General features: G+C 54.3%; 2 protein-coding genes across 9 annotated transcripts in view; one reads left to right on the top strand and one right to left on the bottom strand.

The window, feature by feature from the left end:
- The window catches only part of LOC142823242 (butyrophilin subfamily 1 member A1-like), a 30,674-nt gene extending 19,930 nt beyond the window's left edge, over positions 1–10,744 (bottom strand). The window contains exons 1-2 of one of the 2 annotated variants that reach the window (XM_075914026.2): positions 10,492–10,744; positions 2,467–2,582 (exon numbers count right to left, since the gene is read on the bottom strand). In XM_075914026.2, coding sequence (XP_075770141.2) covers positions 2,467–2,582; positions 10,492–10,571 — 196 coding nt within the window. In that variant the 5' untranslated portion in view covers positions 10,572–10,744. The remainder of the gene's footprint in view (positions 1–2,466; positions 2,583–10,491) is intronic. The other variant, XM_075914027.2, reaches the window with a different exon arrangement.
- A 5,826-nt stretch (positions 10,745–16,570) lies between these two features.
- Positions 16,571–26,993, top strand: LOC102457878 (uncharacterized). 7 transcript variants are annotated; one of them, XM_089770853.1, is made up of 5 exons: positions 16,571–16,799; positions 19,300–19,387; positions 21,332–21,458; positions 22,390–22,503; positions 23,875–26,993. In XM_089770853.1, the coding sequence occupies exons 2-5, from the start codon at positions 19,373–19,375 to the stop codon at positions 24,825–24,827; spliced, it is 1,209 nt and encodes a 402-aa protein (XP_089626979.1). In that variant the 5' UTR covers positions 16,571–16,799; positions 19,300–19,372; the 3' UTR covers positions 24,828–26,993. The 7 variants fall into 7 exon arrangements, with proteins under 7 accessions (XP_089626979.1, XP_075770190.2, XP_089626978.1 ...); XM_075914075.2 differs by lacking the exon at positions 16,571–16,799 and adding an exon at positions 18,233–18,350; XM_089770852.1 differs by lacking the exon at positions 16,571–16,799 and adding an exon at positions 18,386–18,814.

Raw genomic sequence — 26,993 nt, forward strand, 5'->3', positions numbered from 1 at the left:
GATCCCCCAGGAGGCCCAAGCAAAAACCAGCACCTGCACTTTGCTTTCCTTCCCAGCACTATGAGCAGGCTGTGCCAGCGGCTACCGGTGACCAACAGGCTCTTCCAAAGCAGAGAACACTGAAGGACAAAAGCCTGGCAGAGAATAGTTACCATAACCAATAAGAGGTCTGAAGACGTTACACATTATCCAAAGGATTCTCCTCTGGCACACGTGACTCACTGGTGGCAGGGCCCAAAGTCATAGAATCATAGAATCCCAGGGCTGGAAGAGACCTCAGGAGTCATCGAGTCCAGCCCCTGCCCAAAGCAGGACCAACCCCAACTCAATCATCCCAGCCAGGGCTTTGGCTTCAAAACCTCTAGGGATGGAGATTCCACCTCCTCCCTAGGGAACCCATCCCAGTGCTTCCTCACCCTCCTAGGGAAATAGTTTTTCCTAATATCCAACCTAGACCTCCCCCACTGCAACTTGAGATCATGGCTCCTTGTTCTGCCATCTGCCACCACTGAGAATAGCCTCTCTCCATCCTCTCTGGAACCTCCCTTCAGGAAGTTGAAGGCTGCTATGAAATCTACCCTCACTCTACTCTTCTGCAGACTAAATAGACCCAAATCTCTCCACCCAAATCCCATGTGTTCCAGCCCCCCCATCATTGTTGATGCCCTCCGTTGGACTTTCTCCAGTGCATCCACATCCCAATGTAATGGGGGTCCCAAAATTGGATGCAATACACATATGCATTGAGGTGTGTGTGTGTGTGTGTGTGTGTGTTAGAGAGGGTTACAAAATATGCATTGGGGGCATGTATGTGCATGTGAAAGTCAGTGTGTGTCCTCCTGCACCTCTCTCCCTCCCAGACCCAACACTCCCACCCTCATCCTGCTCCTACACCCTCCCTCCTGCCCGACCCCCACCTCAAGCCTGCTCCTGCACCCTACCTCCCACTCAGAGCCTGCCTCCCCACCTCATTTTTGACTCCACCCCAGAGCCTAGGGAGGGCCCAATAAATTTACTAGCCCCAGACCCCCAGAAGACTTAATCTGGCCCAGACTTAATCCCAAAGCCTCCCCGCTCATGGGGCTGGAGTGCGAGAGGAATTCTGGCACCCTGAGCGGCATGAACGAGGCGAGTGTCTCTTTTTTACTGCGTTTCAGCTGGAGGCCAGGTCAGGGATGTGGTTTTTTTCTTCTCCCTTGTGTGTGACCTGTGACTGATTTTTATTGCGTGTGAGTGGCCCCTAACCCTAGGAAGGTCGCTCACCCCTGTGTAAAGCTGACAGGGTGTAAAGAGATGAAAGCAGATCACCACCATGCAGGTGATGGCTTTAAAGCTAAAGTCAGAGGTCAGATGAGATAGAGAAAGAGAGAGAGAGAGAAGGAAGCAGCTAGAAAAATGAAGTAAACAGAGAACCGGTCACTGAATTGCACAGCATGGGGGTGGGAGGGGTCTCAATGCAAAGATTCAGTATTAAGAGAGGGCTGGTTAAATTAACAGGATGAAAACCACAATAGGAGGGAATGGAAATGTCTGAGTCGCTGTGAAGCCAGTCCTGGGGAGGCAGGGGAAGGGGAGAGGAGCGGGACATGAAAGGGCAGTGGTGGGGAAGTGAGGAACCTACAGATCCAGCCCACGGTCTCATTTCATCCAGCCCATGGCAAGCCTCCCTTCTGCAGACCAGAAACCAAGAGTCGTGGCAACCTCTCCCCTCCCACCCTGAGCTTGCTCCCGCCTAGCTTGGCTCACCAGCATGCTCCTGGGGACCCTAGGCAGACCAAGGAACCTCCAGCACCACCTTTGCAGCTCCTGTTGCCTGGGAACCCCAGCCAATGGGAGGTGGGGGACTGGGGCACCCATGGGAGCCGGAAGCGTGCACCATGCAGAGCTGCCAGGCAACTCCGCCTACAGGCCAGACTTTCCAGCTGGTTTTGGGAGCAACATGGAGGCAGGGCAGGCAGGGAGCCTGACATAGACCTTCTGCAACCCTGCCCGGCAGCCCCCTTGGATAAGCACCGCACAAACCGGAGCCCCTCTCACCTGGCAACCCTCTCCTCCAGCTCACACCACTGAAGAGGGAAGCCCTGAGCCTCTGAGCCCCGCTATGGGTCAATGGCCCCTGACAGAGAAAAGGTTCCCCACCCCTTCCCTGAGGAATGAGGAAACTGGCTGAGACCCGGCTCTGAGCCCGAATCAGCACGGTCCCAAGTGAAGCCTGGCCGACTAAGTGGGCTATTTCTTTGTAACCAGAGAGTCCAGGATTCAGGGATCTTTCACGGCTGACGAGGCCAGTGGGTGTCACGTACGGGCTGTTGGCGCAATGACCCGGAGCTGGGTCATGTTGCTTTAAATGTCTTGAGAGCCCTGCCATGGCCCTTGCTGTATTGTGTGTTTTGGAAGCTGCTGGGGACCAGTCAGGGCTGCAGGACAGAGGCAGCGTCCACCCAGCAAGGAGGCCGGAGCACCTACCTGACCCCAGCCTGGGAGCCTGCAGAGCGAGGCAGAGCGTGAGGTAGCCGGGCAGAGAGGGGCTCTCCGAGGAGCGGCGGGAGCACGAGGGAACCTTCCCCGTCATGTCGCTGGGCCTGGGAACAGGAGAAAGAAGGAGCCGGAGGGCGAGGGAGTGGCAGGCAGTAATGGCCCCGCAGGAGCTAACAACCTTTGTTGCTGCCTGGCCTACCCCAAAGGGAAGGGATCCCCCAGCAGCCCTGGTCTGCCCTGGCTCTGAGCAGGGTTAGCGGTCACCGTGGTAACACCCCAGAGCCGCCGGTGTATGTGGAGCTGTCTGGTCTAATTAGACTGTTAGAAACTCTCCAGGGCATCACCCTGACGTCATCCAGAGTAAGGGCAACTTAATGAGCTGCAGAGCTCATTCCACGAGGAGTAACGGTAGTTCGGACTAGGAAGCCTAGTCCGAACTACCCAGTTCGTGCCGCGTGTAGCCGCGCGCAGGGGGTTCGAACGAGCAGGGATTTAAAAATGGCGGCGCCCAGTTTATGCAAATGAAGCCCGGGAAATTCAAATCCCGGGCTTCATTTGCAAGTGCAGTATGCCTACATTACCCTCCTAGTTCGAACTAGGAGGGTAGTGTAGACATACCCTCAGACTCCAACCCCAACACATAAGCTGTCCAACTCTTGGTGTCCATGGACAAGAATCAGCCTCACTATACAATGAGATAGCTCAAAGGGATTAAGAGAACTTTTGTTTCAACTCTCCAGCTCAACTGTCTAGAACAAGACAGGCAACAGACCACAAAACCCAACTAGCCTAAGACCTATTCCATGAGCACAGCCCTGTGCTTTTTCCTTCAGGGATGGACCAAACAGCCTCTGAAGCAGGGTGGATTGATTTAAATAGCTTTGATTTAAATCTCTAATTTTAATCATGATTTAAACTGGCAAGCAGAAAACCTTGGTTTAAAGGAGCAATTAATCATTTAAATTATACTTTTAAAATATTTTCCTAAAATATGATTGAGTCTTATTTATTAGCAACCTTTAAAACATGTTGATTTGCAACTAAATATAACCTTTATGCCAAATCTGGTGCTTCTATTAACTAACCAGGGGTATGTCTACACTACAAAATTAGTTCGAACTAACGGATGTTAGTTCGAACTAATTTTCATAGGCGCTACACTAGCGCTCCGCTAGTTCGAATTTAATTTGAACCAGCGGAGAGCTTAGTTCGAACTAGGAAAACCTCATTTTACGAGGATTAAGCCTAGTTTGAACTAGCTAGTTCGAATTAAGGGGTGTGTAGCCCCTTAATTCGAACTAGTGGGAGGCTAGCCCTCCCCAGGTTTCCCTGGTGGCCACTCTGACCAACACCAGGGAAACTCGTCTGCCCCCCTCCCGGCCCCGGACCCCTTAAAGGGGCACGGGCTGGCTACGATGCCTGTGCCAGGTGCAAGCCTGCCAGCACCCAGCCAGCAGACCCTGCACCTGGCACGGCTCGAGCCAGCCACCCGATGCCCCCCAGCCCTCCCCGTTTTCCCGGGACCAAGCTGGCGGCTCCCGGGAGCTTGCCCTGGACCGCAAGAGGCGGGCACCCGCCTGGGCTAGTGCGGACATCGTGGACCTCGTCCACGATCTCCGCACTAGGCACAGGAAAGTGGCCGGCTTGGGCAGGAGAGCTGCCAGCCTGGCCACCCAGGAGCAGGTGTGCATGAAAATCAGGGGGGTCCACTGAGACCCCCGACCCTGAGCCCTGAGCTTACAATGGCCGTCCTGGGTCAGACCAAAGGTCCATCTAGCCCAGTAGCCTGTCTGCCGACAGCGGCCAACCCTAGGGACCCTGGAGGGGATGGAGCGAAGACAATGACCAAGACATTTGTCTCGTGCCATCCCTCTCCAGCCTTCCACAAACTTTGGTCAGGGACACCACTCCTACCCCCTGGCTAATACCACTCCATGGACCCAACCTCCATGACTTTATCTCACTTCTCTTTAAACTCTGTTCTAGTTCTAGCCTTCACAGCCTCCTGCAGCAAGGAGTTCCACAGGTTGACTCTTTGCTTTGTGAAGAACAACTTTCTGTTACTAGTTTGAAGCCTGCTCCCCATTCCTTTCCTTTGGTGTCCTCTAGTCCTTCTATTATGGGAACTAATGGAGAACTTTTCTTGATGCACCCTCTCCACCCCACTCTTGCTTTTATAGACCTCTATCCTATCCCCCCTCAGTCTCCTCTTTTCTAAACTGAAAAGTCCCAGTCTCTTTAGCCTCTCTTCATATGGGACCTGTTCCAAACCTCTGATCATTTTAGTTGCCCTCCCCTCTCCCACCCTCTCTCTTCCCCTCTCCCACCTCCTTTTCCCAGTCTCCCCCAGTTTTGTTCAATAAAGAGAGATTCTATTTTTGAACACAATTGTCCTTTATTTTGTACATCAAGAAGAGGGGCTAGGGAAGGGTAAGTGGAAGGAGGTGAGGGAGGAATGGGGTACAAGCCCCCGATGGGGAGGACTGGGCTGGCTCTGTGGGCTTTTGGGGTGGAAGCTCTCCTGCAGCCCCCCAATTGCCCCCTCTCCCCAGATGGCAGCCTGCAGCAAGTGCAGCCGGGCTGATGGCTGAGTGGTGTGATGTGCCCAGTGTGGGTACTCCGGGCAATCCAAGCCAGGACTGCTTTGCAAGCGGGGCACCCCTGAGAACTGTCTGTCTGGGGTGGGGGTAGGGACCCTTTAAGCACAGCCCTCGGCTAGCCTGAGACAGCAGCTCCACGCTCTAAGTCCTCCTCTGATGCCCTGCCGGCACTGCTTCCAGCCATCCTTAACCCCGGTTCAGGGTCCACTTAATGTGGACATGCTAGTTCGAATTAGCAAAACGCTAATTCGAACTAGTTTTTTAGTCTGGATCCGTTAGTTCGAATTAGCTTAGTTCGAATTAACTAATTCAAACTAAGTTAGTTCGATTAACGTTGTAGTGTAGACATACCTCCAGGAGAATACACTCAGTACAGCTACCAACTAAATAAATGCCCAAATAATTGTGTAACTTACATGTAATCAGATTCTTAATTTTTAATAGGAACACTTAAGAGACAGGTTTTACCCCATTTATTATTTGCTAAGTGGTGCCTACTTTTTTAAAAACATATAATTTGCATCTACTTCCGTCTGGACGGAAATTCTATTTAAAATAAACAAAACCAGCATTTAATTTTTGTATGAAATAAAACTACCTTAAATGTGAAGGACACATAACAGAAAATTATCCAAACACATTTTGCATCTAAAATTCATTTAATAAACAAAGGAAATATCCATAGTGAATTTAGCAGATCGACTCTAGTTATCATGTTCTTCAAGATGTTAGAATGCTCTCATAACCTGTTTTTTACTGAGAGAAGAGGAAAACAAGTTTTTCTGGTTCGTCAACTCTCGGTTTTGCAAAGGTGAATGAACTAATCATTGAATTGAACTAGCTGAATAAACCAAAGTGATAAAAACGTTCTCTCGTCACCTGCAGAAGAAGCTACTGCTGATATAAACACTGGTTCTGGGTACTTACACTAGTGAACTGGTAGAATTTCTTCAAAAAGTTGACAGGAGACATGTTCTATTTAATTTTTAAATTTAATTCATACGTTATTTAAATAGGTGATGATAAATTTAGGCCATAACAATTTTTAATTTAATTTTAAAGGTATATTATTTAAAACAAAGCCTATTTAAATGGGATCTCAATTCCAATTTTAATAAATATCTCCTGCTCCAGACAGGAAGGGACTTGGGGACACGGGCACTGGGAACACCAGAATTCCTCTTCCTTAGACAAAGGGGGAGGGAGACTCACCTGGGTCCCAGGCAGGGGTGAGGTTGTCAAGACACAGCACAAGGGGGCTGGTGTGTGTGTGTGGGGGGGAGGGTTCAGGGCCCAGAGAGTAAGGGGAGGGAGGATTGTTTAGAGAGCCAGACAGGAGATAGGGATTGGGGGGGGGGGGGAGAAGAGGAGACAGGGTCCCAGCAAGGTTGCAGTGGGCCAGGAGTGAGGTTGCTGGGCTGAGGCCAAGCCAGGGGAGGAGAAGAGAGGAGGGAGGTAGCGGGGGGGGGGGGGGGAGGCACACAGGCTGGGGGGGGACAGCTGGGCAAGGGGGGTTCACAGGCAGGGGAGTTGCAGGGGAGAGAACACAGGCAGAGGGGGGCTGGGGGAAGGGGGAGCTGTGGGGAGGGGGCATGGGAGGGGGGATTGCTAGGCGGGGGGGCGCACTCATGTAGGTGAAGAAGAGGCTGGTGGGTTCAGCCTCACCAGCCACGGACACCCCATGCCTCCCTCCAGGAAAGGGCCGCGCCTCAGGGCTGCCCACGCAGAGCTCCCAGCGCCCCGGGGCCAGGCGCAGGCTCCGAGCAGCTGGGCGCGGGGCTTCTAGCTCTGGGCGGATGCCGCGGGGCTCCCCTGAACTCTGCTCCAGTGAGCCAGCTGCCGAGAGCAGCCACCGTGGCTGCAGCCTGCCCCACCATGCTCAGCATCATCAGCCATGGCTGCCGTGCACTGGGGCCAGGCACCCCGCCCTCCCAGCGCCCCGCCCTGCTCTGCCCTGCCCTCCCAGCACCCCGGGGCCAGGTGCAGGCTCCAAGTATCCAGGCGCAGGGCTCCCATCTCAGGGCGGCCTCCGCGGGGCTCCCCACCGCCCTGCTCCTCCTTAGGCTGGAATGCCGCCCCTGGTAATGTGCAGCCCCAAGCACCTGCTTGTTTTGCTGGTGCCTAGAGCTGGCCCTGGCCCACCCTGGCCCGCCTCCACACATCCCACTACCGACGTTGTTGCCCATCCACTGCTCAGTGGAGACCATGTAACGCAAGCAAACACACTGCCAGACCCTGCACCTGCCCGACCCAGCAGCCGCCCGCCTCTCAGAGCAGAGCACCCTGGGTTTAAAGCAAGGTTTGGTACACCTGGGCTCGCAGGAAATGACCAACTGTTTCCCCCACCCCACCCCACCCTCGCCATGCTCAAGTCTGGGGAGGAAACCAGAGGGTGCCCTAGGGACTAATTCAGACCAGCAACTCCTTGTTATTTTTCACAACACCCCCAGTTCCTGCACCGGACATGTCACACCCTTGAGGACGGGATTAGGATGTGAAAGGTTAAGCAGTCCACCAGTGGGTGCTGAAGCTGCTGGCAGGGGTCTGCTCCAGCCCAGCAGCAGGCCCTGGCATGTCGCAGGTGGGGACAGATCTGGGCGTCTGGAGCAGTCCCAGTCTGTGGTGGGCCCGGGGGGCCGCAGACAGGAGCTGGTCTAGCCAGGCTGGTTCTGGGTGGGATGGATGGAGAGGAACCCCTGGATATTGAACCTGGCCCTGGCTGCTGCTGGCGCTACCTGGCAAAAGAGTTTCACATATAGCTGGCAGTGGCAGCACCATGCTGCCTCAGTGGGACGATTGGCTTGCTTGGTCCTGTGAGCTGAGCAAGTGGCATTGTGTCTAAACAGCAGCCAGCCTGTGTCTTACCGCCAGGATTCATGTCCTCTGGGCCGTTTTTATGCTATGGCTGAGGTGGTTCCTGCTGTGAAAACAATCGGCACAGGGAGCCCTCGAGCGTGTTTGTGTGAAGATGAGGTGGCACATTTAGCCGTCTGATTCCTGCCTGACACCTTGTTTGCTAGTGTGAAGGAAGGACGGCGATTTCTCAACTAGCCTCAGCAGGGGCTTGCCATTCTGTGTTCCCCAGGATCAGTGAGAAGGGGCTCCGGGCACTTGCAGGCTGCCTCCATGTTAGCTAACAGGCTATATTAAATATCAGAGGGGTCGCCGTGTTAGTCTGAATCTGCAAAAGCGACGAGGAGTCCTGTGGCACCTTATAGACTAGCTGAAGTGTGGGAGCATCAGCTTTCGTGGGCAAAGACCCACTTCGTCAGATGCATGTAAAAGGTAACTTCTGCTTGTCAGTCCTCCCAAAGACTGTCAGGCACACAGGTGAAAACATGCTCCATTTTGTTGAGAACGAAATGGCAGAAAAGTCAAGGTTTTCTTCCAAATATCATTTGTTTGGGTTCAGGGATTTGTCTGGAAGGGGAGTGGTGCATTTCCCGCCCCCACCCAGCCTCTGCTCTGCCCCACCCTGCCCCTACTCCAACCTTTTCCCAAGACCCCAGCCCCTGTTCTGCCCATTCCCTGCCTCTGCTCCACTCTTTCCCCCTCTCCTCCAAACAACACAAGCCGGGGCATTTCTGGGGGCCTGGCACAGGGAGGCAGCAGGGTTTGAGCCGTGCAGGAGGATCCGGAGTGGCCAGGCAGCCAGCTCCATTCCACTGCGCCCCCTTTCCTGGGCTGCTGTCCTCAGAGTCTCTGCGGTGGCGGGAAGCGGAGTAGCCTGGGGCCGCAGCCGGGGCATTCTCCTTCCTGCGGCTGTGCTGAAGCAGAGCAGAGCAGGCTGCCTGACCCCCTCTGGATCTCCCCACCATGCTGAGTGTGGGGCAGCACGGGGGGCAGAGGGGGAGACCTCTGCTGCTGCCCCCTGCTAGGCCCCCGTCATCCTCCAGATGCCTCCCGTCCACAGCCTGGAGGAAGAAGCTCCCGCGGGGCTCCCCAAAGCTTGGGGCTTAGGGTGGCTTCTCTGAATCGTCCCATGATTGGGACAGCTCTGGGTATTGACAGGCTTCAAAACCCTGCCTAGCCCTGCCTAGCCCCTGGAAGAGTCCGCTGGGAGCCCAGCCCAGGCTCGGTGAGCACAGCACGGCTAGTGTGGTCCAGACCCTCTGCCAGCAAAGGCTGGTGTGGCAGCAGGCCGGGAGTAGGCTGGGAATAGCCCTTCCCCTTCCAACCCTTCCAACCCTTGTCCAGCAGCCCGCATGGGCCGGGAATCAGCAGCCCACGTGGGCTGGCGCAGCCCGTTGCCTGCAGCAGACCACAGGTGGGGAGCTGCTCCCAGGTATCAGTTAACCAGTTACCCGTTAGCATCCCTAGCAACAACATAAGCATTGGTCGGAGATGGTGACCCATGGCCCAGGTGTGCTGATCGCAGGGGAGGGTTCTCCACGGCTCCCCCTCTCCATGAACTCCCTTTCTGTGCCTGAGGCCCAGCCTCAGCGTCGCTAGGCTCAGCGTGACGTCAGCGATGGATTCGGCTGCAGGTGGCATTGGGAGCGCAGCAGCTGAAACCAGCGGAGACTCCCCCCTGCTCCCGCCTCTCCCTTTTAGAACAAGGGGAGCAGCTCCGAGGCCCCGGAAACCTGCCCATTTCACACAGGTGCCTGCTGGGGGCCGGTCGGAGCTGAGCTCTTTTGGAAAAGTAGCCCGGGGCCGTGAGGCTGGAAAGGGCAGCGGGGGTTTGAGAAGGGCGGATATAACTCCCGGCTCATGCCCTGTTACACTGATGGACGCTCTGGCTGGGTCTGGGTGGTGTCAGGGTGCAGTGGCAGGAACCAGCCTAGATCCAGGAAAGCTGCCGTGCTGGGGATGGAGTAGGCAAGCGAGTGGCTTGTTGAGCACCTGCATGCAGTGGTGGCCACAGACAGCATTCCAGTGAGAGGAAAAGCTACCCCTGCCCTTCCAAAAACCCCTGGAGGCCAGCAGCAGCCTCCCCTGCCTTCCCTGGGATGCCGAGGGCCTCATGGGCACAGACAAGGATAATTTACACGCGGAAGGGTAGATTTTCACAAACCCAGGGGAGTCAGGGTCAAGTGGGCTTGTGCTCCTGAATCCCTTAGGCGCTTTAGAAAATCTCCCCCTCCCTGCCTCTGTGGCACCTGAGCTGGTCCCTGGTGTTTCCCTTCCATCTTTTACCCTCTCGCTCTGCACTGTCACGGCCGTGAGCAGACGAGGAACAGACCCTCACCCTCCCAAAAGTGCCCCACAGGTGCAGTGCAACTGGCACTTGGCCCCCCCGCCTGCCAGTGACTAGGGGCAGAGCAGCAAAGGGGAACCAGGCAGGAGAGACGGGACCAGGCAGGTCTGAATCCGTGAGAGCATTTCCACAGCCACCACTGAGATCCCAGTGGGACAGTGACACTGTATCCCCACCTCCCAGGGCCGGGGGCTTGCCGTGAGTGACTCCTACCTGCGGTGTCCTACGGCGTGATGTCTGCACCGTTCCAGTCTCTCCCGAGGGCTCCCTGCTTGCCTGGCACCCAGAGCCATTCGCCTTAGGCAGAGCTCCGGCTCCCAGGCACGGCTTCCCTATCCCAGGCTGTCACATCCATCCCGCTGCAGGGGTCAGAGAGCCACGGGGGCAGGGGCCACTCCAGCCTGCTGCTGAGCTAAGTGGCAGGGCCGTCCTCTCAGGACACATCCCTCCGGCTTCAAAACTGAAAGTAGACAAGGGGCTGGAATGTGATTGTGAGGCACAATGATCAAATTCCTGTGACACACCCACGGTGCCGTGAGACGGAAGCTGGGAGGGCAGCAGACTCGGGTTTCAGTTCCACAGGTGACACAGCGAATCCTGTGTAAGAATGGGACCAAATCCTCCTGCATCAGCTGCTAGCCTCAGTGGCCAGGTTAATTCACTTCACTTCCCTGAGGTAACATTAACCAGTGTTTAGGTTGGGGGTGGGGGTTTTGGTCTGTGCTCTCCAGTGTCTGAGCCCTGCTCCCTGGGCCTCCGAGGCCGTAGGGTTGCCAGATGGTTTAACAAAAAATACCGAACACCCCTCCCCCCACAAAAAAAAAAAAACACAACCAGAAAAATTCTGTTGAGAAAAGAAAAAGGAACTGACCGGAGCCAGTACTCCAGAGCTGTGTCTAGACTGGCCAGTTTTTCCGGAAAATCAGCCGCTTTTCCGGAAAAACTTGCCAGCTGTCTACACTGGCTGCTTGAATTTCCGCAAAAGCACTGACTTCCTACTGTAAGAAATCAGTGCTTCTTGCGGAAATACTATTCTGCTCCCGTTCAGGCAAAAGTCACTTTTGCGCAAAGCTTTTGCGCAAAAGGGCCAGTGTAGACAGCTCAGATTTGTTTTCCGCAAAAAAGCCCCGATCGCGAAAATGGTGATCGGGGCTTTTTTGCGGAAAAGCGCGTCTAGATTGGCTTGGACACTTTTCTGCAAAAAAGTGCTTTTGCGGAAAAGCGTCCATGCCAATCTAGACGCTCTGTTCCGAAAATGCTTTTAACGGAAAACTTTTCCGTTAAAAGCATTTCCGGAAAATCATGCCAATCTAGACGCGGCCCACGGGAAAAGTTGTTGACCAAAAACACCCCCACCCCACCCAGTTTGCTCTTTTAAGAGCAGAGCAGACATTGCCTTTTAAGGTGCCATTTTAAATCTGCCCAGGATGCTCCAGCCACCCCACGCCCCAGCCAGCCAAGCTGTGCATGTTCCGGCAGACGCCCGAGCCGGGAAAAACAGAAAATACCAGACATTTCACATGTCCGGTATTTTCTGAATTTTTTTTACCAGACAGAAGGCCCAAATACCAGGCTGTCTGGTTCAATACCGGACACTTGGCAACCCCACAGGCCCGACATGGTGTGGAGACAGCCTGGCCCAGATTCTCTTTCCTGAATGTTGAGCTTTTCTCCTCGAAACAGGTCCTAGCAGAGCAGGGGGACAAAAATAAGGCTCCGTCTAAACTGAAGCGCTTTTCCAGAATACCCAAAGGAAATCTGGAAAAGCAATCTAAGGAATGCATCTGCTTTTCAAAAAAGAAATTCGGAAAAGCAGAGGCATTCTTTCGCCATTGCAGTAAACCTCGTTTCATTGAGAAAGAAGGGATGGCTCAAAAGAGCAGGTTTTTCCAAAATTTGGCACTGTGTAGACATGCCAAATTTCCGGAAAAGCCTCTTTCGAAAGAAAATTGGAAAAAGATACGGTTCGCAATTTGCGTATCTTTTTCCGACTTTTCTTTGTAGTCTAGACGTAGCCTAAGATGGTGCCTAGCTGCATGCTAGAAACCTACTGAATTCCGTGGGGTCTTGGAAAATAATAAATTCTCTCACGGTGTAGTGTTGTGATAATTGGGCTACAAATCTATCCGACTTGTGAGAGGGGCTGTGAGACATGAGGGGAAGTCGATAAAACCTCACAATGGTGTATAGCAATAAATGAGGATAGAAAAATGGCAAAAAGAGCCAATATTAGCCCATCGGGGGCCCTAAGCAAGAGAGGTGAAGATGGCTCTTACCAACCCGAGAAATCCAGCTGCATTGTTTCCACAAACTGGGGGCCCCTCTGCTGCTCCAGTACTTATGTAACTGCTTATACCTGGCCCTGGCCCTAGTGAGAGTCAGGCGGACTAAATCAGTCCCAACAGGCAGACTCCCAGCTTAATTCCAGAACTTGTTTTACAATCATGCGTAGTAACCACATCGGCTACGTCTACACTAGCATGATTTTCCGGAAATGCTTTTAATGGAAACGTTTTCCGTTAAAAGCCGTTTCGGAAAATCGCGTCTAGATTGGCAGGATGCTTTTCCGCAAAAGCACTTTTTGCGGAAAAGCGTCCGTGGCCAATCTAGACGCGGTTTTGTGCAAAAAAGCCCCGATCGCCATTTTCGCGATTGGGGCTTTTTTGCGGAAAAGAAATCTCTGCTGTCTACACCGGCCCTTTTGCGCAAAAGTCTTTCAGGAAAAGACTTTTGCCCGAATGGGAGCAGCATAGTTTTTCCGCAAAAGCACTGACAATCTCACATGAGATCGTCAGTGCTTTTGCGGAAATTCAAGCGGCCAGTGTAGACAGCTGGCAAGTTTTTCCGCAAAAGCAGATGATTTTGTGGAAAAACTTGCCAGTCTAGACACAGCCATGAAGTGTGGGGATGGGAAATCAATGGGCCCCAGTGGGAGTGTCTGAAATTAGGCCAAGCTAGTGAACAAAATAAGGAGAGGACGGGTTATTCCCCTGCCACTCCCTTCAAGATCCTCTAAAAGAGGGTTTGGGGGAGAAATTACAGGTGGGCACAAATTACAGGTAGCTACCACCCCCACCATCCATTAGGACCTCTGAATCCTTCGTTATACTGGTGGGCTTTCATGTCCCAGATCCAGAGACATGTGCTGACCAGACCAAGCCAGGGAAGGACTCTTTGTCCTTCTTCTTGGCCTAGGGAGTTGGGGTCCCTATGCAGCCGTGTGTGCTGTGTATGTGAGGAGCTGCTCTCAGCTGGTGGCAGGGCTGTCCCCTCCCACAACCCACTTGCTTCTCACTGCCCTAGGGAACCCATTCCAGTGCTTCCCCACCCTCCCAGTGAAATAGCTTTTCCTGGTGTAAGCAGGGGCTGAACTGCTGCTTGTTGTCAGCCAGCTAAAAGGAGGGGTGGGTGTGCCCACTACAGGGCTACGTCTACACTGGCCCCTTTTCCGGAAGGGGCATGTAAATTTCACCAGTCGTCGTAGGGAAATCCGCGGGGGATTTAAATATCCCCCGCGGCATTTAAATAAAAATGTCCGCCGCTTTTTTCCGGCTTTTAAAAAAGCCGGAAAAGAGCGTCTACACTGGCCCCGATCCTCCGGAAAAAGTGCCCTTTTCCGGAGGCTCTTATTCCTACTTCAAAGTAGGAATAAGAGCCTCTGGAAAAGGGCGCTTTTTCCGGAGGATCGGGGCCAGTGTAGACGCTCTTTTCCGGCTTTTTTAAAAGCCGGAAAAAAGCGGCGGACATTTTTATTTAAATGCCGCGGGGATATTTAAATCCCCCGCGGATTTCCCTACGACGACTGGTGAAATTTACATGCCCCTTCCGGAAAAGGGGCCAGTGTAGACGAGCCCCAGTTGTTTAGCTCTGCAAGGTAATTAACTGTTAACTATTGACATGTAAATACAGCTCAGGAGGGAATCCGAGGTGTGGCTATGTAAATCCCATTCAGCCAGGGCTGATGGAGGGTCAGTGTTGGAATGGAATGTGGAGAATTGTATATAATTTGGGACTGTTGTGGGGGTCACTAATCATGCTACCCCTAAATGTGGGAACTGTCAAACATGCCACCAGTGCTTGCAGGAGAGACACCACCATCATGGGAAGAGGTCTCGGAAGAACAAGCCTCCCCCCTTCCAGAGTTGAGTGAACAGAACTAGGGGAAAGGGTTAAAGGGTGTGAGTCAGTCTACTGCACACCTGCCAGGTATGAGCTATAAGAATAGCCTAGCCTGCACCTTTCCTCCTTTGTTTTAAAGGCAGACCTAAAGCAGACTCCCTGAGGAGTCTTTTCTTTTGCTAACTTAGTGAAAGTTGGATTAATTTGCCAATCCAACTGGTGGCTTAAAGAATTAAAATTAATGAGTTAAAATCACTGATTTGGCTGAGCACCAGATCTATATCGCAGCCAGTAAAGTGGTGGCAGATGAGGAGCAGTCATCAGTGGTGTGGCATGGAGCAGCGGCAAGCAAGGAGCAGCGACCAGCCGTGGAGCGGTGGCGGATGAGAAACAGCCATCCGTGGCGTGGAGCGGCGGCAGGCAAGGAGTGATTACCAGAGGTGTGGCATGGAGCAGCGGCAGGTGCCCAGCGGACCATCCAGAAGCGTAGAACGAGACAGCTGGTGGAGCGTGGTGTAGTTTCGTATAAAGTGCCCCCTGTCTAGCCCTGCCACTCCCATTTCTACCCAGGTTGGGAGGTGAAACCCTGCGGGTGAACATTGGGGCTACGTCTACACTGGCCCCTTTTCCGGAAGGGGCATGTAAATTTCAGCAGTCGTCGTAGGGAAATCCGCGGGGGATTTAAATATCCCCCGCGGCATTTAAATAAAAATGTCCGCCGCTTTTTTCCGGCTTTTAAAAAAGCCGGAAAAGAGCGTCGAGACTGGCCCCGATCCTCCGGAAAAAGTGCCCTTTTCCGGAGGCTCTTATTCCGGATGTAGACACAGCCTTACAGCAGATCATCAGTGCTTTTCCGGAAATTCAAGGGGCCAGTGTAGACAGCTGGCAAGTTATTCCGGAAAAGTGGCTGATTTTCTGGAATAAGTGGCCAGTGTAGACACAGCCTTAATGAAACAGAGAGAGAAGTCATATGGCATTAACTTGGGGAAAACACCACAACAGAGTTCATAACCCCAAACATGAGCCAAGCCCCCCCCCAGCCAAGAATCGCCCAAGTCCAAAAAGTCCGACACCCCAAAAGTCTCTGTCCCTGGTCCGTGCTACTCAGAGTCCCAGGCTACGTCTACACTGGCCCCTTTTCCGGAAGGGGCATGTAAATTTCAGCAGTCGTCGTAGGGAAATCCGCGGGGGATTTAAATATCCCCCGCGGCATTTAAATAAAAATGTCCGCCGCTTTTTTCCGGCTTTTAAAAAAGCCGGAAAAGAGCGTCTAGACTGGCCCCGATCCTCCGGAAAAAGTGCCCTTTTCCGGAGGCTCTTATTCCTACTTTTTTAAAAGCCGGAAAAAAGCGGCGGACATTTTTATTTAAATGCCGCGGGGGATATTTAAATCCCCCGCGGATTTCCCTACGACGACTGCTGAAATTTACATGCCCCTTCCGGAAAAGGGGCCAGTGTAGACGTAGCCACAGAGTACCAGGGCTGGCTGGAGAGGGCCGGAAGGTTCTGGGGTTGGATCTAGTAGTGGGGTGTGCCGTGACCAGACGGGGTCAGCGGGTGACTGGGTTGGTAGACAGGTAACATTTTGTTTCCATATTTCCATATTATCTGCATAATGAATATGCAAATATAATGCTACGGGTTCCGCCAAAAGTTTGGGACTGGATTTGCCCGTCCGCAGTTGGGAAGCTCTGATTTCAGTAACCACCACCGTCCCCAGCAGTGCACACCTAGTGGTGCTGAGGGGCTGTCTGGGGGGAGCCTGGCCCCATCCCTGCCCCTTCCTCCAGAGCCCCCCCCTTCTCTTCTGGGGGCCCAAGGTGAGGTCTGGGTCTGTCCCCAGCACTGCCTGGGGCTCCAGCAATTTTTCACAACTATAAGAGAGGGCTTGGGGCTCTGAGCAGCCAGGCCCAGCGGCGGTGGCCGCAGGTCACCCCCCCCCCCCCCCCCCCAGACGGCCTGGTGGCACAAATGAAGCTCTGGAAACAGGACAAAGCCTTTGTCGGGAGGAGGTGTCTCGTGCAGTCCCTGTCCCCAGGGAATTGGTCCCCGGCTGCTCCGGCTCTGGCCCCTCCATGTGCTGGAGGATGCTGGGGGCTGGGAGGAGGGGGGTTTAATCCGCAGCGCGGCGGGTGTCTCGCTAGGACCCAGCAGCAGCAGCAGCAGCAGGCGCGGGGGGAGCGATCGCTGCTCGCGGGGACTCTGGGGCCAGGCTCCGGGCCGGATCCCCGAGCCCCGGCGGGGGCTGCTGCGGGGCCCCGGAGCCCGGGCTGCAGCCGGGAGGGGGAATCTCCGGCCGGGCCAGTCCCGCTGCTCCCCCCCCAGGAGCCTCTCCCCGGGCAGCGCCCCCAGCCCGGCCCGGCCCAGCCCCTGCCCCAGGGCGGGCAGCGCTTGGGGGGCAGGTAAGAGAGACCCCCCGGGAGCGGCGCCCCGGTGCCCCCGGGCTGCAGGGGGAGGGGTTGGCCCCGGGCTGCTCCCGGCGTGTGCGGGGGCGGGTCTGGATGGGAGGGGAGCAGGGAGCTGTGAGGCCAGGAGCGAGGGGATGGGGCCGGGGATTGCACTGGGGAGAGGATGGGGCGATGCCGGGGGAGGGGAGAGGAGGGGAAGATGTGGGGGAGAGGGGGAAGGATGGGGCGATGCAGGGGGAGGGGAGAAGAGGGGAAGATGTGGGGGAGAGGGGGAAGGATGGGGCAATGCAGGGGGAGGGGGAGGGTGGGGCGATGTGGGGAAGCCGGGAAGGGTGGGGCGATGGAAAGGGAGGGGGGGCGATGCAGGGGAGGGGGGGCGATGCAGGGGGAAAGGGATGGGTGGGATGATCCGGGGCGGGGGGGGGGGGCGATGCAGGGGGAAGAAGGAAGATGGGGCGATGCAGGGGGAAGGAGAGGATGGGGCGATGTGGGGAAGCCGGGAAGGATGGGGTGATGCAAGGGGAGAGGGGGCGATGCAGGGGGAAAGGGGTGGGTGGGGCGATCCGGGGCAGGGGGGGCGATGTGGGGAAGAAGGAAGATGGGGCGATGCAAGGGGAGGGTGGGGCGATGCAGGGGGAAAGGGGTGGGTGGGGCAATCCGGGGCAGGGGGGGCGATGCAGGGGGAAGAAGGAAGATAGGGCGATGCAAGGGGAGGGAGAGGATGGGGCGATGTGGGGAATCCGGGAAGGATGGGGCGATGCAGAGGGAGGGAGAGGATGGGGCGATGTGGGGAAGCCGGGAAGGATGGGGCGATGCAGGGGAGGGGGGGCGATGCAGGGGGAAAGGGGTGGGTGGGGCGATCCGGGACAGGGGGGGCGATGCAGGGGGAAGAAGGAAGATGGGGCGATGCAGGGGGAGGGAGAGGATGGGGCGATGTGGGGAAGCCGGGAAGGATGGGGCGATGCAAGGGGAGGGGGAGGATGGGGCGATGTGGGGAAGCTGGGAAGGATGGGGCGATGCAAGGGGAGGGTGGGGCGATGCAGGGGGAAAGGGATGGGTGGGGTGATCCAGGGCGGGGGGGGCGATGCAGGGGGAAGAAGGAAGATGGGGCGATGCAAGGGGAGGGAGAGGATGGGGCGATGTGGGGAAGCCGGGAAGGATGGGGCGAACCAGGGGGAGGGGGAGGATGGGGCGATGTGGGGAAGCCACGAAGGATGGGGCGATGCAAGGGGAGGGTGGGGCGATGCAGGGGGAAAGGGGTGGGTGGGGCGATCCAGGGGAGGGGGGGCGATGCAGGGGGAAGAAGGAAGATGGGGCGATGCAGGGGGAGGATGGGGCTGAGGGAATCAGGCTGGACTGGAGGGAAGATGCGGGGGTCCCGGGGAGGGAGAAGGGGAATGGTCGGGGGAGGACGGGGGCGATTGTGAGAGCCAGAGCTGGCAGGGGAAGGGAGACCGGGGCAGGGAGGGAGCAGGGGGCTGGGGAGACACAAGGCAGTTCTCCCACCCCAGGGGGTTAGGCGCTGCCCTGCCCCGCCACCTGCGGGTATTTGTTCCCCTAGCGATGGTCCCAGCAGCAGTGGGGGATGGGCGGATCCCTCCTGACCATCCTGAAATGCAGAGTCCATGTCCCGGGCCCGGTGACGCCAGGACAGCGCTTGTCCCCGGCTCCCTGTGGCTGGGCCCTGCACCTGCCTAAGGCTCAGGGGCCGCGCCAGCCTGAGGAGGCCTTAGCCCTTTTTGCATGGTGGTCTCACCACCAGGCCAGGAGCGCGATCTGGGCCGTAGTAAGAGCAGGATGAGAACACCGCGCACGCAGGGGCCTGTGGCTCCTCTCCAGCCCGCTGCCTAGGGCAGGTGCAGGGTCTGGGACCCCCTGCAGTGACCAGGCTTCCTTGGGCAGCTCTTACTGCAGCCTGGGCAGGGCTTCAGAGAGAGAGGAGGAGCAGGGGGCAGGTCAGCGGGTGAGGCTCCTGCATGGGTCCTTTCAAAAGGTGGTCACCCCAGGGGGTAAGGCACCAGCCAGGAGACTTTCCCCAAAGCGCTGCAAGTGTCCTCTCAGAGCCCCACTGCCCCCGCTCCTTGCTCCCCATTTCCCACTGGTGCTGAATGCATCTCAGAGTTTGGGGCCTGGCTCCTGGGCTGCCAGGCGGGACCAGGGGCTGCTCTGATGTCTGCGCAGGAGTCACCGCCCGGCCGCGAGGGGCGGCGCCGAGGCTGGATTCCATCCAGTGGCCATCACTGTCTTCGGCTCTGCTCGGAGATGCCTCACAATGAGCCGGTCACCAGGCCCGGCCAAAAAGGGCCGGGGGTTGGGAGCGAGCCGGGAGACTGGCTTCGGTGCAGAACTGAATGTGGGACCGTGGGAACCATCTCAGGTGGGGCAGTTGGAGGCAGGAGCTGCCCCTGCGGGGTGGGGATGGATAGGAAGGGGCCTCTCTCATGCAGACGATTGACCGGGGAGACCCCCCACTTCTGTTCCCCCTCCCTGACAGGCTGAGAAATCACCTCCATGAGTCGCTCCAGACTGGCCCTGCTTCTAGGAGACCAGGCAGAGAAACGGCTGTGATGGAGCCCGCTCAGGTAGGGGATTTCCAGGGAGCTGCTGAGGGGATTGGCTATGGAGGGGGCAGAGCCGGAAACACACAAGAGGAGGCAGGGAGGGGACAGGGTGGGACAACCCAGTTGGGACAGGCCCATCGGCAGAGGTGGGGACATTCTCCTATTTCTGAACCAGGAACAACCCCCGCTCCCACCCCTCAGGCAGGGTGGGAAAACTTCCCGGACTCCCAGGCCCAGATCCTGACCCCACGGGGCAGAGGCTGCTGTGAAATACGAAGGGAGGCCGTCTGGATCATAGAAGAGACCTCAGGAGTCATCGAGTCCAGCCCCCTGCCCAAAGCAGGACCAACCCCCACTCAATCATCCCAGCCAGGGCTTTGTCAAGCAAGAACTTAAAAACTTCTATTCTGTGTCTAGACTGGCCAGTTTTTCCGGAAAATCAGCCGCTTTTCCGGAAAAACTTGCCAGCTGTCATGTAAGATCGTCAGTATTTCCGCAAAAGCACTATGCTGCTCCCGTTCGGGCAAAAGTCTTTTTCCGAAAGACTTTTGCACGAAAGGGCCAGTGTAGACAGCACAGTAGTGTTTTCCGCAAAAAAGCCTCGATTGTGAAAATGGCCATCGGGGCTTTTTTGTGGAAAAGCGCGTCTAGATTTGCCACGGACGCTTTTCCGCAAAAAGTGCTTTGCAGAAAAGCATCCTGCCAATCTAGACACGCTTTTCCGAAAATGCTTTTAACGGAAAAGTTTTCTGTTAAAAGCATTTTCGGAAAATCATGCCAGTGTAGACGTAGCCCTAGGGATGGAGATTCCACCCTCTAGGGATGGAGAACCCATCCCAGTGCTTCACCACCCTCCTAGGGAAATAGTTTTTCCTAATATACAACCTAGACCTCCCCCGCTGCAACTTGAGACCATTGCTCCTCGTTCTGCCATCTGTCACTACTGAGAACAGCCTCTCTCCATCCTCTCTGGAACCTCCCATCAGGAACTTGAGGGCTGCTATCAAATCCCCCCTCACTCTTCTCTTCTGCAGACTAAATAAGCCCAAATCCCTCAGCCTCTCCTTGTAGGCCATGTGCTCCAGCCCCCTCATCATTTGGATTGCCCTCCACTGGACCCTCTCCAGTGAGTCCACATCCTTTCTGTAGTGGGGAGCCCAGAACTGGACGCAATACTCCAGATGTGGCCTCACCAGTGCTGACTAAAGGGGAATAATCTTTCTCTAGATCTGCTGGCAATGCCCCTCCTAATGCACCCTAATATGCCATTACAAAAGACAGGACTATGCAGCACTTTAAAGACTAACAAGATGGTTTATTAGGTGATGAGCTTTCGTGGGCCAGACCCCACTCATCACCTAATAAACCATCTTGTTAGTCTTTAAAGTGCTGCATAGTCCTGTCTTTTGTTTCAGCAAGACCAGACTAACACGGCTACTACTATTACTATTTAATATGCCATTAGCCTGCTTGGCCACAAGGGTGCCCTGTTGACTCCTATCCAGCTTCTCATCCCGTTATCCCCAGGTCCTTTTCTGCTGAACTGCTACCCAGCCAGTCAGTCCCCAGCCTGTAACAATGTTTGGGATTCTTCAGTCCCAAGTGTAGACTCTGTACAGGTCCTTGTTGAACCTCATGAGATTTCTTTTGGCCCAATCCTCTAGTCTGTCTAGGTCACTCTGGACCCTATCCCTGCCTTCCAGCATAGCTACCTCTCCCCTCTGTCCCTGGCCCAGAGCTGTGCTTCCCACGTCAGCCTGTGGCAGGCAGGCGTGTGGGGAATGAGGAGACCTTGCCCTGCTCTTGTCTGTTGTGGGACAAAGTGCTCTCCCCTTTTCCCTCCCCCTGCAGCCTTCTGGCTTCTTTGGGCAGTGGGATTCTGCTCCCGAAACCTCCTCCGTTGTGACTAGTGGGGTTGTGGCTGAGGTGGCAGGCGCTGAGTGTGGGGGGGCCCTGTTGTTTCAGATGCCGGTGACCTTCGAGGAGGTGGCTGTGTATTTCACTGCGGGGCAGGGGGTGCTGCTGGACCCCGCTCAGAGAGCCCTCTACAGGGACGTCATGCAGGAGAACTACGAGACTGTGGCCTCGCTAGGTAAGGGAGTCCTGCATCTTCAGCTATTAGGAGTTGTGGGGTCTGTGAGTTCCAGTCAGGTTCTTCCCTGCTCAGGTGGATTAGCAGGGCTGGGATACCTAGCCGACAGCTCCTGTGTGAGACAGACTTTAATCTCCAGGGGAGTCAGAAACCTCAGGGACATGCTAATTCATCCCCGTTCTCTCCTGCCCTCGGGGCCACAGGCAGGGTACGGCCCTGCCTGTATAATTTCTCCTTCACACACTGTTCACCTTCCTTCCGGGAACAGCTTCATCCCTGGGTTCTGGGTTCTACAGCCTGGAAAATAAGCAGGAGTTTAATACTTGGGCTACGTCTACACTGCAGGCTTCTTACGCAAGAACTGTTTTGCACAAGAGTTCTTGTGCAAAAGGTCTTGCACAAGAGTGCGTCCACACTGCCATGTGCTTTTGCACCAGGGCATCCATGGTGGTGTGAACACTCTCTTGTGCAAGAAAGCTCTGATGGCCATTTTAGCCATAGGGGTTTCGTGCACAAGAAACCCTGGTTGCCTGTCCACACTGCCATCTTGCGCAAGAGCTCTTGCACAGGAGGGCTTATTCCTTGTGGGGAGAGGAATAACTCTTGTGCAAGAAACCTTCTGTTCTGATGCTTTACTGTAAAATTACTTCCGCAAGAACATGTGTGCAGTGTAGATGCTCGGCTAGTTTTTGTGCAAGAACAGGTGTTCTTGTGCAAGAAGACTGCAGTGTAGCCATAGCCTGGCTGTGTGTGTGTGTCAGTAAGTCTCCAGAGCCATCTACCCTGAGCCTTCCTAGTGAGGTTGGAGAACAACTACTCCCCCGTCTGCTGCTTCCCAGGCTCAGGCTAAACTCAGGAAATGTTCCTTGTGACACATACTCTGCCCAGACTCCGTGTACCTTCACTTTGCCTGATTTCACCCTCTTCACAGGATTCCCCGTTCCCAAACCTGAGTTGATCACCCGGCTGGAGCGAGGGGAGGAGCCGTGGGTGCTGAATCTCCAGGTTGCCCGGAAAAGGGAGAGTCCAAGGGGCACCCAGGCAGGTGAGGGGGGCAAAGAAACAGAAAGGACAATTTGGCGACTGAAGGAAAAAGCTAGGACTCCCAAAATGTGCTGTGCGCAACACGCCTCCGTTCTGCCCCATCTCGCCCACATCAGGGCTTCAGCCAGCAAGCTTCATATCAGAAAGTAAAAGATCAGTCCCAGCTTTCCCACCCAGCCTGTTAGTGGTTGGGAATTTCCTCCCTGTCTTCACTTCCCTGGGAGTGTTTGGGTGGGATGTGGGCGCAGAATCCAAGGTCTCCAGCTCCAACAGTTAGGCTACGTCTAGACTGGCATGATTTCCCGGAAATGCTTTTAACGGAAAAGTTTTCCGTTAAAAGCATTTTCGGAACAGAGCGTCTAGATTGGCAGGACGCTTTTCCGCAAAAGCACTTTTTGCAGAAAAGTGTCCGTGCCAATCTAGACGCGCTTTTCCGCAAAAAAGCTCCAATCGCCATTTTCGCGATCGGGGCTTTTTTGCGGAAAACAAATCTGAGCTGTCTACACTGGCCCTTTTGTGCAAAAGTTTTGCGCAAAAGGACTTTTGCCTGAACGGGAGCAGCACAGTATTTCCACAAGAACACTGACAATCTTACATGAGATCGTCAGTGCTTTTGCGGAAATTCAAGCGGCCAGTGTAGACAGCTGGCAAGTTTTTCCGGAAAAGTGGCTGATTTTCCGGAAAAACTGGCCAGTCTAGACACAGCCTTACTGTGCGGTATTTTCTCTCTTTGGCTATGTCTATACTGTTTCTTTCTTGCACAAAAGCCTATGCAAATGAAGTGCAGTTTAGCATATTGCCATGCATCATTTGCATAATTAATTAGGGTCTGTTTTTGCGTAAGAGGCTTTTGCGCAGAAAGGAGTTGTGTAGACGGTTCTTTTTTGCACAAAAACTTCCTCTTATGCGAGAGCCATTCTTCCTGAAAAAATGAGGAAGAATGGCTCTTGCACAAAAATGAGCTGTCTGATGCAGTGGAGATATACCTATCTCATGGAGGTGGAAGGAACCTTGGGAGGGCATTGAGTCTAGTCTCCCACCAGGACCAAGTGCTATCCTTGACAGATTTGCTCCAGCTCCCTAAATGGCCCCTTCAAGGTTTGAACTCACAACTTTGGGTTTAGCAGGTCAGTGCTCAAACCACTGAACTATTCCTCCCCCTCCCCCAACTTCTTTTTACACAAAAGCCTGTTGTGAAAAAACGGACCTTAATTAATTATGCAAATGAAGTATGGCAATATGCTAATCTGCGCTCCATTTGCATAGGCTTGTGCGCAAGAAGGAAGCAGTATAGATGTAGCCTGAGTTGTGTCCCTTTTCAGTCCTTTCTCCCCAGCACAAAGAATGACTCCTGCCTGGTTCTCTCTCCCAGCAGGTGACACGACAGTGGAGGAGAATCAGCAGCAGAAAGGTTCTGGGAAAGTGGACCCTCGGGAGATGTTTTTGAGAGGAGCTGAAGGGAATTTTTCCCAGTGCTTGGAACAGCGAAATGCCGGGGGAGATGGACACAGGTCAGAGAGGCAGCTGGCAAACTATAGTAGGAGAAATCTGGATGGATCAATTCAGTGTGCCGGAGGATGCCGGAATCTCCAGGAAAGCGCAGTCCAGCAGACAAGTCATAAGGAAGAGAAATCCCTCAAATGCCTGGACTGTGGGAAAATATTCCGTTTCAGTGCAAACCTTATTACAAACTGGATAACCCCCACAGGAGAGAAGACCTATAAATGTTTAAACTGTGGGACAAGCTTCATACAAAAGTCACGACTTATGGTGCACCAGAGAATGCATGCAGGAGAGAGACCCTTTAAATGCCATGAGTGTGGGAAAAGTTTTATGGAAAGAAAAGCCTTTACTCAACATGGGAGAATCCACACGGCCGAGAGACCATTTCAGTGTCTCGACTGTGGGAAATGTTTTATACAAAATTCAGCCCTTACTAAACATGAGCGAATCCACACAGGAGAAAGACCCTATAAATGCCTTCAGTGCGGGAAAGATTTCGTTCAGCACTCACACCTTATTAACCACGAGAAGATCCACACAGGCTACAAACCCTACCAGTGCCTTGACTGTGGGAAAAGTTTCTTTGACAGAACATATCTTACTCGTCATCAGAGAACCCACACAGGAGAGAGACCTTATAAATGCCATGAGTGTGGGAAAAGCTTTAGTGAGAGCTCCAGTCTTGCTAAACATCAGCGAACCCATGCAGGAGAAAGGCCCTATGGATGTCTTGAGTGTGGAAAAAAATTCAGTCAGCGCTCACACCTTACAAAACATGGGAAAATCCACATAGGGAAGAGGCCTTTTAAATGCCTAGAGTGAAAGAAGCTTCAGTAAGAGATCTGAGCTTTCCATGCTGCAAAACATCCGCAAGGGTGAGAGACACTAGGAATAGTCTGTCTACGAAAAGATTCAATCTGACTTCACACATCCGTGATTCACACAACAAAGTGTCTATAAGTTGTGTGTGGCCACACATGCACAAGAGATGCAAAAGCTGCCCAGCTGATTAGCAGAGGGCCCATGGCTACGTTTTTTGTTTCCACTTATGGTGCACACACACAAATGCCTTGGTGCACGTGACAAATGCACCATGTCGACAAATGCACCATGTCGACAAATGCCTTGGTGCTCGTGAAGTTAGTCCGCACATGGCTAGAAAAGATTGGAAGGAACATTGCAACAGAGAGACATAGAATCGAGGTGGGGAGTATCATTTAATACTCCCAGAGTATCAGGCATCTGCAAATCCACACAGGGAGGCGATCTCTGTGATGTTTTCAGTGTGGAAAATGTTCCAAGGGAAGCTCACACCATGTTGGACATCAGAGACTCCTCCCTACAGCAGGGAAACTCTCTCAGGGCCGTGACTAGGGCGACAAGCCCACCCCTTCATTCCCACCCCCAGCTGGGGCTTTTGGCTCCCGGGGTCCGTGGCTGAGGTGAGGATTCAGCAGCAGCAGCTGAACAGCAAACACCAGGCCGAGGAGAAGAAGCCTCCATCAGCCCTTCTTCCCTGACTGCTGAGCTGATGGGCCACCGGCCGGGGAGGGGAGAGAGAAACTCCTCCAGACTCTCCCTCTGCCTGGCTGAGGTTCCCCTGCATCTCCCTTCTCAGCCAGGATCCCCCTGCTGTGGAGATGAGAGGCAGGGCTTCCCCACTAACATGAGGCTGCTAACTCCTCTCCTCCCCGAATTCCCCGGGGCTCTGGCGCATCAAACAGCCACAGGGCAGGGAGCCCTGAGGTAAGAGTGAAGGGGCATTGAGGGAGAGGGCAGCCCAAGGGAAGTGGCTGTAGACCAGTGGAAACCAAAAAACCTAGCTGCCAGCAGTGGCGGGACTGAAGCTGCCAGTAGCTGCCACCACCAGGATCCTTGATTTGGAACCTGGAGTAGAAGGCGGGCCTGAATCCCCTCTCCCAACCATCCCTGATCCAGGGATATCAGTTAATTGAATAGCCTTGTAACCTCATGAATTCTTATTGGTTAGTCGACAATTCTGTTGTCCCTGGGGGCGAGGCCGGCAGCCTGTGTGATCTGGCCACACTCTCAAGGAGGCCCCTGCTACTCCGTGCTGCTGCCTCTGTATCAGAGGCAGCAGCACAGGGTGCCAGGAGGGAGCTGGTCTGTGAGAGGAGCCAGTTTAAAAACCAGCTCCCCTCGCAGACCGGCTGCCTTTTGCCCTGTGGTGCTGCTGCTGCCTCTGATAAAGAGGCAGCAGCACGGGGTGGCAGCAACCCTTTTTCAGGGGGTGTCTGAGCTTCCGGAGCTGGTGCGAGCCGGAACTGAGTCAGGCTGCCCAGCTCTTAATACACTTTAAATGCAGAGCCGCAGCGGGGTAAGTCCCAGCGCCATCGCAAGCCAGGACTGTACCGGGCTGCTGGGCAGTCTACTAAAAATTTTATTGGCAATGCGGAGGGGCGGGGGAATGCAAGTAGTCTGTAGTATTAACCTATAAGCTTCTGCTTATCGGTTAATCGACTACACGATTACATCCCTACCCTGATCCGATACTGTGATACCTCCGGAGAGGGGAGCCAGTGTTAAGAAAGGAGGCCAGATTGGTCTTATTAAACCTGAGGGGGCAACAGAGACTGAATTCTCCAACTAAGCCCCTTGTTACCCTGTGATGGAAATGACTCTAGAGAGGGAAAGACTACACATCTACATTTTTGTTAATCTCTAAGGTTCTGCAGGACTATTCATTGTTTTTAAAGTTTCTTCAATTACAGACTAATACGGCTATCCCTCTGAAGCTGAGGGTCACAGTGAGCCTCTGGGACCCACCAGTAAGCATGGGACCCACTGGAGTAAGGTCACACTGTCTAAAACAACATTTAGGATAAATGGTTATCCCATTTCTTGGTGTGTGAAGCTTAGTTTGTGTGTTTTATTTGCTCAGTAATCTGCTTTCTCCTGTTTGCTATCCCTTAAAATTACTTAACATTTCCCTTTTGTAGTTAATAAATGTACTTCTTTATATCAAAA

Source organism: Pelodiscus sinensis, chromosome 19 (genome assembly GCF_052426305.1).
Source record: "Pelodiscus sinensis isolate ZL-2025 chromosome 19, ASM5242630v1, whole genome shotgun sequence".
Taxonomy (NCBI): Eukaryota; Metazoa; Chordata; order Testudines; family Trionychidae; genus Pelodiscus; species Pelodiscus sinensis.

Bases quoted from the DNA above. Each gene is read 5' to 3' on its own strand.
- LOC102457878 (XM_075914073.2), top strand. From the start codon at position 19,157: ATGTGGGACCGTGGGAACCATCTCAG. The intron at 19,183-19,299 runs GTGGGGCAGTTG...CCTCCCTGACAG, and splicing joins GACCGTGGGAACCATCTCAG to GCTGAGAAATCACCTCCATG. The intron at 22,504-23,874 runs GTGAGGGGGGCA...TCTCTCTCCCAG, and splicing joins TCCAAGGGGCACCCAGGCAG to CAGGTGACACGACAGTGGAG.